This window comes from Halictus rubicundus, chromosome 6 (assembly GCF_050948215.1).
Source record: "Halictus rubicundus isolate RS-2024b chromosome 6, iyHalRubi1_principal, whole genome shotgun sequence".
Taxonomy (NCBI): Eukaryota; Metazoa; Arthropoda; class Insecta; order Hymenoptera; family Halictidae; genus Halictus; species Halictus rubicundus.
The window spans coordinates 6,651,896-6,664,606 of NC_135154.1; the positions used below are offsets into that span (position 1 = coordinate 6,651,896).

At 48.7% G+C, this 12,711-nt stretch overlaps 2 protein-coding genes across 3 annotated transcripts in view; both read left to right on the forward strand.

The window, feature by feature from the left end:
* Nucleotides 1–12,711, forward strand: part of LOC143355141 (cytoplasmic dynein 2 light intermediate chain 1) — a 161,608-nt gene that overhangs the window by 69,170 nt on the left and 79,727 nt on the right. The gene's annotated exons all lie outside the window — the stretch shown is intronic.
* Nucleotides 1–12,711, forward strand: part of LOC143355139 (paired box protein Pax-6) — a 76,174-nt gene that overhangs the window by 18,113 nt on the left and 45,350 nt on the right. For both annotated transcript variants that reach the window (XM_076789699.1, XM_076789698.1), the window contains exons 3-4: nucleotides 5,792–5,957; nucleotides 6,411–6,591. In XM_076789699.1, coding sequence (XP_076645814.1) covers nucleotides 5,792–5,957; nucleotides 6,411–6,591 — 347 coding nt within the window. The remainder of the gene's footprint in view (nucleotides 1–5,791; nucleotides 5,958–6,410; nucleotides 6,592–12,711) is intronic.

Here is a 12,711-nt window from a genome sequence, read left to right on the forward strand (position 1 = left end):
CCGAAAGGCGGTACATCTGCCGAGCGGTTGATCTTTCCCCTCCGGGTACAAATAGACGATCGTCGATGAATCGAGTTGTCAATGGACGGCCATTAATAACGCTAATAACTGTCGGGTGCACGTTTTCGGGAAAAGGTCGACTCGCCTAGCCGTGGAGGAACGAAAAAGGAGGAAAAAAAGACGGCAGAGAGAGAGAGAGAGAGAGAGAGAGGGGAGAACGGGCGCGCGTTTGTCGAACACGACGCGGAAGAGAAGCTAGCGCGCGGGTCAAAGCATGCGGCAGATTGGCTACAAACAGCGACACAACAAATACTCGAGTCCTTATTGTGTTCGGTCCGCCAGGACAGTCGAAACGGGGATGAACCAGGGTGGGGAGACCTCGGGAAGAATCCTCATTTTGAAAACATGTCCGCAACAATGAAGCTATTATGACGATCGTAACTGTTGTGTTGCTCCGTTCCCTTCTCTCCCTCTCTTTCTCGCTTCGAGTATTTTCTCTCTGGTTTTCGGTTCCTTACCTGTGCCGGTCAGTTTTGTGCGAGGTTCACCCTCGTTCCATCCACTCGTCGCTGTCTCGATATAACGCGCCGAGATATACGAGGCCGAGCGAAGCGGACAGGCTCCCTTTTTCGCGTACAAAATAGAAGTATCTCCGGATCGTTCGATCTCCCCTTGTCAGCGATCTCTCAAAGGACCTCCTAATTTTGGAACGTTCGCTGCTCCGTTAAGGTGTTTGGACATTTGTGTCGTCATTATCGCGGCAGAGTCTCCACGGTTTTCGAAAATTGCACCAGTGCTCCTCCCGCGGGAGGAGGACCACGGTCCTCCCGATGTTTTCCGTGGAGCAAACATTTGCCGTCGAGTTATCCGCGAGCGTCCCGGTTAAAGTCGCTCTCTCTCTCTCTCTCTCTCTCTCTTTCTCGCGGTCAATATTTGAGGTGCATTTAAAATGGCCGCAAAGCAAACTAGATAGATCGGTCGGTTGTCCTCTTTATCCTCTCGAGCGATTATCCTCGGTGGTGCAGAAACGTTCACCGCGAGGTACTCGAGGCCAAGTGGGCATCCCTTGACTCCTCCCTCTTCGAAGTTGAGGAGCTTGAAATGGTTCCAGGGGTGTCTTGTTCATTCATTCTCCGGAAACACTTCTGCGCAGACCCGATTCAGATACCAACAAGCCACGCCGCGGAGATGAACCGACCTTAATCGGTCTGTAACCGTTTGTCGTCTCACTTCGGAATGCATTGTAGCAACTTTACGAGCCGTTTCCACGCTTGTTGCGAACTCTCGAGAAGTTCGCGGCCCCCGAACAATGCCGGGCACAATGACGCAAAATGACCCGGCATAATGGGCACAATATCGACGCTTCCTCCGTCTTTACTCGCGGTCTCTACATCGCGCCGACGAGTCGCATTATACTCGCCACGATGGCGAATTTTACAAAAATTTCCCAGGTAATTCCTCCAGTTCTTCAAGGTGCGAATACACCGGCAAGTAACTCGCGACATTTCCTTGCGGGAGCAACTTGCAGAAACGTGTACGCTTATGTGAAAATATTCTAAACACATCTTTTCCCCCTTTGAGAACATTTGTGTTAAATAAAATGCCGTGGCGAGTTTGAAAAGATGGGTTACCGTCACTTCACCGACAATTATTTCAACGACAATCGTTTCACCGACACCTAACTTCACCGACATTTTCAGATCACCGACAATAATTTTCCCGACAGTTATTTCATCAATGGTCATTTCATCCACAATCATTTCATTGACTGCACAATCATGAAACGAATACTGAGTAAATAGAAACTGATAGTTTTGTATGTACTAAACACTACAATCTCTCGAAGTTAAGAGAATCTCTCTGCAATATACGTATATGAACTTGCAAGGGTCAAAATCTTGACAAATTGACGCTTCAATATTGCAATGAGCAGTTTAAAAGTGGTCACTTGTGTTCCCTAAAAGTCCAATCTACGTCTGTACAGAGCCCAAATTGCGAATTTCTACCTCATCGTGGAGTAATTTGTAATATTCGGCAGAAAACTCGCTTTCTGAAGCAAGTGTGACGTCACAAGATGGCTGCCGCAGAGAGATTCTCTCAATTTCGTGAGATATAGTTATACTACAGACGTAGCAAAGGCATGTGCAAACACGGTGGTATGCATTTTTAATTGATTACTTACTTATTTAAGACGTAAAATGTCTAGAAAAAAAGGCACAGCGTAACATAGCGTGACAGTCAAGGCCAGATGCCTGCCGGCCCCCTTAACCCTTTGCACTCGAGTGGTGACTCTGAAGCACCACTAGAAATTATTGTGGCATTATTTCAAAGAAATTACGAGGAATTTTACAAAATATTTGTTACATTACAAAATTTGTATTCAATAGATTACTAAACATTTAAATATTATATGTGGAAATCGGATCGGTTTCGTATGAATAAAATGAAAATATTCTAAGACGGAATAAAAATCTAGTTTCAGAATGAATATAGCGCCGAGTGCAAAGGGTCAATATTGTCGGTGAAGCTAGGTGTCGATGAAATGATTGTCGGTAAGGTGACGGTAACCCGAAAAGATTGGCAAACTATAGCAGAGTCCAGAGATCGGTCTCTCTCGATGGTTTGGCGCCGGAGCCGGGAACTGATTACGCGGCTAACGCCGTCCAGGATTAGGGGAATAAATATAACGACAAAAAGATGCCGGCGCGGGTAAAAAGCCGAGGAAAAAAGAAGGAGTAAGAAGTCGGTCGGATGATAAATGTGCCGTCTCAGCCGTCGCGTCAGCGGGGCTCTGTTTCTCGTTTGTAAACGGGCGTCCCTTTTTTCCCTCGACATAGAGAGCGCCACTCTCGGCTCGCGGAACCGCCCGTAGCCATCGACAGCGAGCTTCGACGACGGCCATAGTTTGTTTATCTATCCATTTATCTTCCGCCAAGGATTCGAGAGAAATTAGCGGACAACCGTGCGCCCGCAAAAACCGGCTATTATCGTCGATTAAATTTCGCCCGACGAAAAACAAAAGAGCAACGACGATCAATTATCGATTAAACAAGATTCCCTTGGCAAGAAGATGCGATGAAAATGTTGCGCGGCCGTGAGGAAAATCCTCTCGCGGAAAGAGAATTCGTAATGAGAATTAGCGTAACACGCGTACGGGTTGGGTACGTAAAACGATTGTCGGACTTCATTTTAGGGAAAATTCTTTCGCGCGTTGCGAACACGAACGAACGGTCGGACGCTAATAAATCGGCGGGGAAAGGGCCACGCTTGGCGACAAAGAAGCAAACGAGAAAAGAAAAAAAGGAGCGCAGGGGGCGAGTGTCACTGGGGTAGAAAGGGGGCGAAAGAAGCGAATTATCGAGCCTCGAATGCTGGTCCTTAACGAGCGATAATAACTCCGGCAAATAGCGTACATTTCTAGAGCGCTAGTTGCGCGTTCATTGTGAGCATAACTCAAGACAATTGTGTGTGTATGTGTGCCCCCGTGTCTGTCCGTGCGAGCGTGGGGGGTTTCTGTTTATCTACGAGCGAATAATATGGCACGAGTGTAGGGGGGATACACCTTTAAGGCAGCCGAAGTGTAACCCCGCCGCGCGTATTAACTGCGCGACGAAGGGGTGCGCTCGAGTGGGCTTTCTGCGAGAGAACGTGTTTTGATATTGTAACGTTTGTATTAAATATCACCGGGAAGGGTGGCGAGAGTCCTAAGCCTCTCGTTTATTAAGACATCATTAGCCGACTCCGGCCCCCTCTGTTTCTTATGTTTGCGCCCCTGCTATTGGAATTTGTTCTTTCGGCAGGCTAATTGTTCTCGTCGGAGCAACGCGACGTTTTAAGCCGACATGAAATCGAAATGTTTTCTTCGCGATTTCTCGATTTCTCGACGGTTTCGGAACACCCGGTGGATCGCAGCGAGAAAGTTTTCCCAGAAACACTCGTGGCATACACGGGAGACTGTCGGCGATTCGCGCGCTAGGCCTTTTCCCGAAAGTCAATCGACCGTGAGCCACCCTTCGTCGATCGCGCACGATCGTAAATCTCCCATATAAATTTCCACGTAGCAGCCGACGCGTCGAATTAGCTCCGTCTGGAAATTTTTGTCAGCCGTTGTCTCCGCGGGGCCCTTCGCTGCGAAAACTCCTCGCCCTATTCTCTCCTCCTCTCGAATGCAACCGACGAGCGAACGTCCGGAAGAAAGGCGTATCACAAATTTCCCGATGTATAACGCGCATCTTTGTTGCTAGCCCGGCCATTAAATTATTCGAATGTCTCGTTAATTTACGCTTCCTCCACGATGGCGAATTTTACGAAAATCTCCGAGATGATTCCTCCTGTTCTTCAAGGTGCGAATACACTGGCAAGTAACTCTTGCAGGGGCGTGTACGCTCGTTTGAGAATATTCTAAACGCGTCGTGTAACGCGCATCTTTGTTGCTGGTCTGGCCATTAAATTATTCGAATGTCTCGTTAATTTACGCTTCCTCCACGATGGCGAATTTTACGAAAATCTCCGAGATGATTCCTCCTGTTCTTCAAGGTGCGAATACACTGGCAAGTAACTCTTGCAGGGGCGTGTACGCTCGTTTGAGAATATTCTAAACGCGTCGCGTAACGCGCATCTTTGTTGCTGGTCCGGCCATTAAATTATTCGAATGTCTCGTTAATTTACGCTTCCTCCACGATGGCGAATTTTACGAAAACCTCGAGGTGATTCCTCCTGTTCTTCAAGGTGCGAATACACTGGCAAGTAACTTTTGCAGAAGCGTGTACGCTCGTTTGAGAATATTTTAAACGCGTCGTGTAACGCGCATCTTTGTTGCTAGCCCGGCCATTAAATTATTCGAATGTCTCGTTAATTTACGCTTCCTCCACGATGGCGAATTTTACGAAAATCTCCGAGGTGATTCCTCCTGTTCTTCAAGGTGCGATTACACTGGCAAGTAACTTTTGCAGAAGCGTGTACGCTCGTTTGAGAATATTCTAAACGCGTCGTATAACGCGCATCTTTGTTGCTGGCCCGGCCATTAAATTATTCGAATGTCTCGTTAATTTACGATCAATTGCCGAGTCGTTTCGAAGTCAGGTTTTTCCTCGAAGAAAACGCCCCGAGTCCTCGCCGGTCCTTTCATTCGGTCTCCCGGGGTCGTGGACCGCTATCCTGCGGTTTCCACCCCCGAAAAATTAGGGCGTGGCAGCTCTGTGACACCATAAGTCGGAGAGACCGTCTCGTTCGCCGCGGGTGCAGCCGGGAAATATAAAAGATCTGCGAGAAATCCGGGTCCCTGACTTTCGAACGCGGCGAATGCCGCAGCCTGTCGTGTGTGCGTCCGCCTTGTCACCGACACAATGAGTCGAAGATTATCTACGATGGGATTCGCTAACGTTATAGCGCCGGGAACCGGCTCCCTGGCCCGGCCCGTCCCGGCCCGACCCGACTTCGACTCGACAGTCTCGCTCGTTTCACCCCCTCGGAAAAATGGGAGAATCCGCGCAAAGAAAGGAGACGCTCTTCTCCTTTTCTTTCGTTTTTTTTTCTCTCTTGCCTCTCTCCGCTGCCGACGTGTCTAAAGAGGGAGAAAAAATACGTGATCTATAGCGATAGCGGTATTATTCCTGGAGACGCGGGAATGTCCTCCCGGGGGGTGCGGGGGAACGGCGCGTTTGAATTTTTCACGGCCCTCGCACGAACGACCCGTGGAAAATCAATTTGAGACGCGACGAGCTGACTTTGAGCTCGTTTTTCCTCTCTTTTTATCGCTCCGAGATTGTTAACCGAACGTTTTAATTTCTAGGTCACAGCGGGGTGAACCAGCTGGGGGGTGTGTTCGTCGGCGGTCGACCGCTTCCGGATTCGACGAGACAAAAGATCGTCGAACTGGCGCATTCAGGCGCACGACCTTGCGACATCTCCAGGATCCTGCAGGTCAGCAATGGCTGCGTCTCGAAGATTCTTGGAAGGTTGGTTGAAATATTGCTTGTTTTGATACCACCGCGAACTTTCGAACTGCGCGTAGTCCATCGAAAGATCGTGAAACATGAGAAAACTCGCGGAGCTTGTACCATTCGTTTCCGGAAGAACGATGTGAATTCGTTGACACTAAACCTACCACCGCCGGTCAAAATGACCGTTCCAGAGTTTTTATTTTACAATTACTGAAATGGTAAAGATGCTTCCGTGGGAAATGATTAAATGAATATATTTGGGAGAGCATGTGTCATAATACGAACCCGACAAAATCCAAATAAATTCAATCTCGTCATCTTTAGAAGACAACATGTATTAGTCACTTTTAAGGCTCGGTAGGTGTAGTGTTTAACGCTGCCGTAGAATTTCGAGCCTCGAACGCGTTCGACGCCGAAACGGCAAGGGTTCCATCTACCGTATTGTACTGCAAAATATTATTGTTGCAGGTACTACGAGACCGGATCCATCAGGCCCAGAGCTATCGGTGGTAGCAAGCCACGCGTGGCCACGGCGGAAGTCGTAAGCAAGATTTCCCTCTACAAGAGCGAGTGTCCATCCATCTTCGCGTGGGAGATTAGAGATCGTTTGCTTCAGGAGGGCGTCTGCACCAACGACAACATTCCCAGCGTGAGTGTAGACTTCACGTAAAATATTATCCGGCGGAAAAACGAACGTTAAAAACGTGTTCGGCTCGAGAAGTTAACCAGCTAGCTGTTTTTGACGAGTGTACTCGTCGTGAAGAAATATCAATATTTTCAAAACAGCTGTACGGTTCATTTTTGCGACGCAACTTAGGTACACGTTTTCCAAAGAGGTCGAAACAGTTAACTGGCACGACGGGGCGTAGTCGGTTGAAGCGATAAAAAAGGTAGCGTCCGAGTTTAATGACTGGTCCGTCGCGGTAACAAGGACCACAGGTTTATAAAGCGTGTCGCAAGACACGAGTAATGAACCTTGAGTTTCGAAGGGTGGAGGACGCAAACGCGCAGGCGCGTTATCACCGAGCCAAGCTGACAAAACAGTAACACGTTTGCAGGGTGCAGGGGATGGAAATCAGTTTTCCGCGAGACGGTTACGATACGTGTACATATGTACGTACATTCGGCCCGATGAAATCACCGTGAAGGCAAGGAGACTTAGGCGCCCTCCTCCGGGAGCCTCGTCGATCCCGAATTTTTTCCCTTCGATCTATTCTCGCGACGGTTGTTCGAATTCGCGCGGAGATCGCAAAAATTTCCGCGTCGGAGCGAAAAATGACAAAGCTCGAGAAATATCTCAGAACGAATCGGAAAGGTTAGAGTCCTGGGAGTCATCCTGGGAGTTTTAAGTATGAAAGTTGGGGGGGGGGGCGCGGGGAGCGTATCGCGAACAAAAGAATCAATTAAGAAATTGCTAAGGGTGGAAGGAATAACGCACGGATCAAAAGGAAATTTCCCGACATCTCCCTTTTCCTTCGATCTCTCGGAGACCTACACTCCACCCACTAATACGTTCAGAGTTCACGGCGACGGGGCTGGTTCTCATGGTGGTCCCTCGTTGCCATGGATATTTGCATGCGTCCAATAAACGGTGGCTAAGGGGCTCTCGACTTGCTCAGGGTAAAAAGCGAAAGAGGGTCGCTAAATTCTCTTTTCCTCTGTTGCCTCTTTCCCTCTCCGGCTCTCTCTCTCTCTCTCTCTCTCTCTCTCTCTCTGTCTCTCTTTCTTTCTCGGTGCCACCCTCCTTCTCGACCCTTCGCCTCTTTTTTTCCTCTCCTTCCTCCTTCTTTCCCTCGCGCCTTCGTAATGGGTTCGAGGTGTACGTACACCACCCTCCTGCAGATGCTTCGACAGAAATTCCGAAAGAAAGGGATGACGACGGGGCCCGGAGCATTTTTATCGTCGCGAGGGAAACCGTCAGAAGTTAACTGTCTCCGACGCGAATAACAGGGCCATCCGAAAGATTGCTTCGGAGACTCCTCTCGTCGAGCGATCGAACGGAATTAAAAATTTCCCGTGTTCCCGATGGAAGTTACTGGCTTCGTAAACAAACGAACGCGTCGCCAATCGAAACGAAAAATAGAAAAAGAAATTAAAACGATGGAAAAACGAGTGTACTCTTGACCCGGGGTGTCAACTAGAGACTTTCGGAAAACGCCGGGAAATTAGGGTAGAGGATAGAATTGATAATTTTCGCCGCCGACTGGAATTGAAAAACGCACGGAGACCGGAGCAGTGAGATTGAAGCGAATTAATGCGAATGGGCAGGGTAACTTCCGGCGTAGGAACGCGATTTTCCGGCACGGGCCGAGACGATCGCGGAATTTAACGGTTTAACAAATTGCACGGACGCGCTCAGGGTCGGAAGAGCCTCCGGGGCGAAGGAGGATCAAAGCCGGTGCACAAAGTATAATCCCGGCCGCGTTTGAACATCCTGTAAGCGCTTCTGAACTTGTTGTGGGTAAGATTAACGTTTCTTTAATGGCCCGTGTAATATTCCATTATGTACAGTTCGCTCGAGAATTATTGCGTCGACGTCGACGTGGAAGGGGTTTCGGATGGGCGGGGCGAGCCGGCAGATCGACCGAATCGAGAAATAAAAGGAATATCACGGGCGAAAGCAATTTTTCTTGCACGGTGTTTGCAACGCCAGCGATATTTTTAGTCGTTCGGCCTCCCGAACAGAGTTTCCCGTGATTCCGTTATTCTTCTAGTTCGAAAAATATTTATACAATTCCAAAATCCGTTCGGCTTTTGGTGAAGAGGGAAGCGCACGAGGACGAAATCGATTCGAAAACGTCGGTGTCGGTCGAACGGCCATACTTGGCTATAGATTTCCTTGCGGAGGATATCCTCTCGGTGTCCTCGGAGCGTCGAAGGCTCCGAAGCCGAGCGGACGAGCGAACGAGCGACGAGAGGGCGTACGAGAAATGGGAAGGCGAAAGGTAGAAACGGAAAGGAGGAACGAACGTATTCCAGGCGGGTCGCGGTGATTGAGGGAAATTTCATTATTCTCAGACATTACCCCCGTTATTGTAATGCCATCAAATTGGATACGCTTCGTACACCCCGTAAAACGGCCGGAATATCCTTGAATATCCCGAGAGGCAGCTTGCTTCTTGCTTCGAGCACGGAAAGATGCGGGAATAAGCGCGACGCGACGGCGCGGCGCGTCCTTGCAAATCTTTCGTACCAAAGCAGCGGAACAATTTTATATAGTTAGCCAATGATAATATTCCGGCGCGTCGGCGCGCTCGTCAAACCCCATCAAATAGTTCTCGCGAATTATTCCTGATTTTTGCATCGAATTCGATTGATCATTTTCTCGGAGAAAAATCTATGAATTTTGACGGCGGGCCTGTTCGAAGCTGAAATAATGCCACGCGATTTAAGGACCGCTAATGTTTAGCCGAATTACCGAGGAGGCGAAGATTTAATTAAACGGCTAAACGCGAAAGATCCAATTAGTTTAGAAGAGGGAAATATCCAGCGGCTTTGTGGACTGCGCGAACAATCGAACGGACAATGATTTGACAAACCCGGAACGGCTGCCAGGACGTGGCATCGGATTCGAAATGTCCTGCGAGGCTTTCGCTATCCGTTTCGTCGTCGAATGCCAGTCCCCGGTCGGATTTGAATCTGGCACTCGGCGTGGCGGACGCGTTATTGGTTTACTCGCACCACTGATTCCGGAATACTATCAGTGGTTCTCGGCCGATTCTCAAAGCCGGACCCGTGTACCGTGAAAACTGTCGCGCGCACTTCAATTTCGGCGCTCTTCGTTCGGCAAAAAGTCCCGACAAAAACGCCAATCTAATTTTACGGACTCATTAACCGGAACAAACTTCTTCCCTTTCCTAGCAATACTTTAGCATTACCAACAATCTATGACAGTCGCTGTCATAAAAAAATTATTCTTCTAATCCTCCCTCTACAACATGGGTCCTTTTATTTTGCGTAGCGAAATTTCACTCTTGGATTTCTTTCTGTCCAATATTTATTTTTTCCCATTAAACATATGACGTTCCAACGACTATATGTCAAAATAGAGACTTCAATAAACAGTCCAGAATGTTTCTAGATTTTTTGTGAACCTAGAATAGTAAAAACTTAGTCGTGAATATAAACAACCCAGTATGCGGAATATATTTCCAATATGCGGAGTTAATTAATGGCTGATCATCTAGTCGATAATTTGCAGAAATGGAACAATGAACCAGCAATTTTTCCGATAGAGTTCGTTGCTTTCCCGATTAGATTTTCCATACCGATTTCTTCGCTTTCCTGGCAATACTTTACCATTACCAGCGTAACAATCTATGACAGTCGATGCGATAAAAAATTCTCTTAATCCTCCGTCTACGAAAATTCACTCTCGGATTTCTTTCTGTCCAATATTTATTTTTTCCTATTAAACATATCACGTTCAAACGATTATATGTCAAAATAGGGACTTCAATAGGTAGTCCAGCATGTTTCTAGATTTTTTTAAAACCTAGAATACTAAAAACTTAGTCGTGAACATAAACGACCCAGCATGCGGAATATATGCACAATCTGCGGAGTTAATTAATGTCGATAATTTACAGAAATGGAACAATGAATTTTTCCGGTAGAGCTCGTTGCTTTCCCGATTAGATTTTCCATACCAATTGTTTCTTAACACATTCGCGACCGCTGACGTGAATTCACGTCATTTTAAATTCTATTCCTGATAGCCGCTGACGCGAATCTGACGTTTTATTTTGAACAACACGTAATCGCAACATTGATATTTCAAGACAAATTTTATCATTTTTATCCTTGCTTTAGCGATACAAGTTTGCGGCAACCAGCTTCGGAATTTCATTATTTTCGCCGGTACTCGGTATTAGAAACGGAGAAATGTGTCGGTCGCGAACGTGTTAAGAGTCGAATAGCGATCGCCAATAGCGAATAATCGTGAAAATCGTGAAGAGCACCACTGGCAAACGAGATTACATTCGTTGTACCGGCCAGCCTGACCGCGATCGTTCTTTCCGGGAGTTGACGTTGATGTCTCAACCCCAATGAAAACTCCGAAATCACTGTTGGTGTTTGCGTGCTCTGTGCAACATTGAAAGCGGACGTTCTGTTTGCGATTCGCAATTTGCGTCGCGCATTAGAAAAAAATCGTATTAAGCGACGATCGAACGGGACGGGGGTACACGATCGCGTGTCCGTTCACGTTCGAGAGAGGGTTACATCAATCCGAGCCAATGAAATCTTGTAAATTGAGGCTTTTCGGTGGCACGGAGGGTCGAAAGGGTTCGACCGGGCCGGGACACGGCAAACGACGGGTTTCGATGTCGAAACGATACCGCTAACGGTCTCATCGGCAGTGACCACGCGACATCCACACCGTCGTCGCTTCCTCTCCCGCTCTCGGACACCAGGGGTGGAAAATCACGGGCGCCGCAAGGGAGTTGAATCGGGGGTAACACGATTTCCCGTGGTGGCCGAGCGTGTCCCTGTAATTAATAGTCTGCCGCCGTGAATGAACGATCTCGGGGACGCGTTTCCACGTGATGCCGGAGCAAACCGGACGAATGTTTGAACGGATATCTGTCCCCGTTGGCACTTCTGCTCACGGTTCGGACCATTTCTGACGGCTAAAATTGTTCGTAACTTGCCTGGGAAAACGTTGGATACACATCGGCGAAGAGTGCCCCTGCCACATCGATTCCCGATTGCGAATCGTTATCCGCGATTACATGTAGATTCTCCGTTTCGAGGGACGCTTAGCGGGAGTCCTCCCGAGCAGGACGTCGTTATCGTTATCCCGATACACCCGGTAAGTAACCGCAACAACGTCAAGAAAGAAAGAAGACGGGTTTAGAAGGGGCGGTAGATCTCGGTTGTGGAAGAGCCAAAGTAATGGATGGCTGGTAGAACCCGAGGCGAGTGAATTGTTGGCCCCTGCACGTCCGCCTTGGAGACACCCTCGCCTTGCCCTGGCCGCGTAAATCAATGCACCCCTTCGTCCTCTCGCGTTACCAACCCCTCCTTGGTCGTGGCTGGTGCCACGAGCAACCCCTCTTCTCTTCTCTTCGGCCTCCTCCATGTCCTCTCGCAGAGCGGAGCGGAGCAGAGCGGAGCGGAGCAGAGCAGAGCAGAGCGAAGCGGAGCAGAGCAGAGCAGAGCAGCCCTTCTTGGGCTCTAGACAGTGCTAAGGTAGGGGGTGGATCGAAGGGAGAGAGGGAGGGTGTCGGAGCCGGAGCCGGTGCCGGAGACGTCCGGCTACTGCATTATGTATTTCTCACCGAACCGCCACTAACTCTCACCCTTTTTCATCCCCTTCGTCCAACGTTTCTTCCGTTCCTCTTCCTTCGCTCGGCTTTCTTTCTTTCTTTCTCCGGCGGCCGGCCTTTCTCCGCACTCTCTCCCTCCCTCCCTCCCTTTTTACCTCTATTTCCATAGCCGATCCTTCAGCCCCCGCTGAAGTCTTTTTCTTCGCCGCGAGCCGACGTCCCTTTTAATCACCGAACCGTCTCGCGTCGCCGACCCTGCCGGACACGATGCTCTTATGGAATTAATTCCTTGCGCCGGCGAATTTCGCCTCGGCACCGGAAGCGGTCGCAGCCTCGCGACGCACTATTCGTTCGCCGATTAATTGCTAATTAGACGGGGCGAGGGCCGCATCGCGTATCGTGTAAAACGATACGATGCAGCTTCTTCTTTTTTTCCTTTTGGTTTTGAAACGATATCGACCAGCCGTCGTTGACGCATCGCTCGCCTCGTCGAGGTCAAG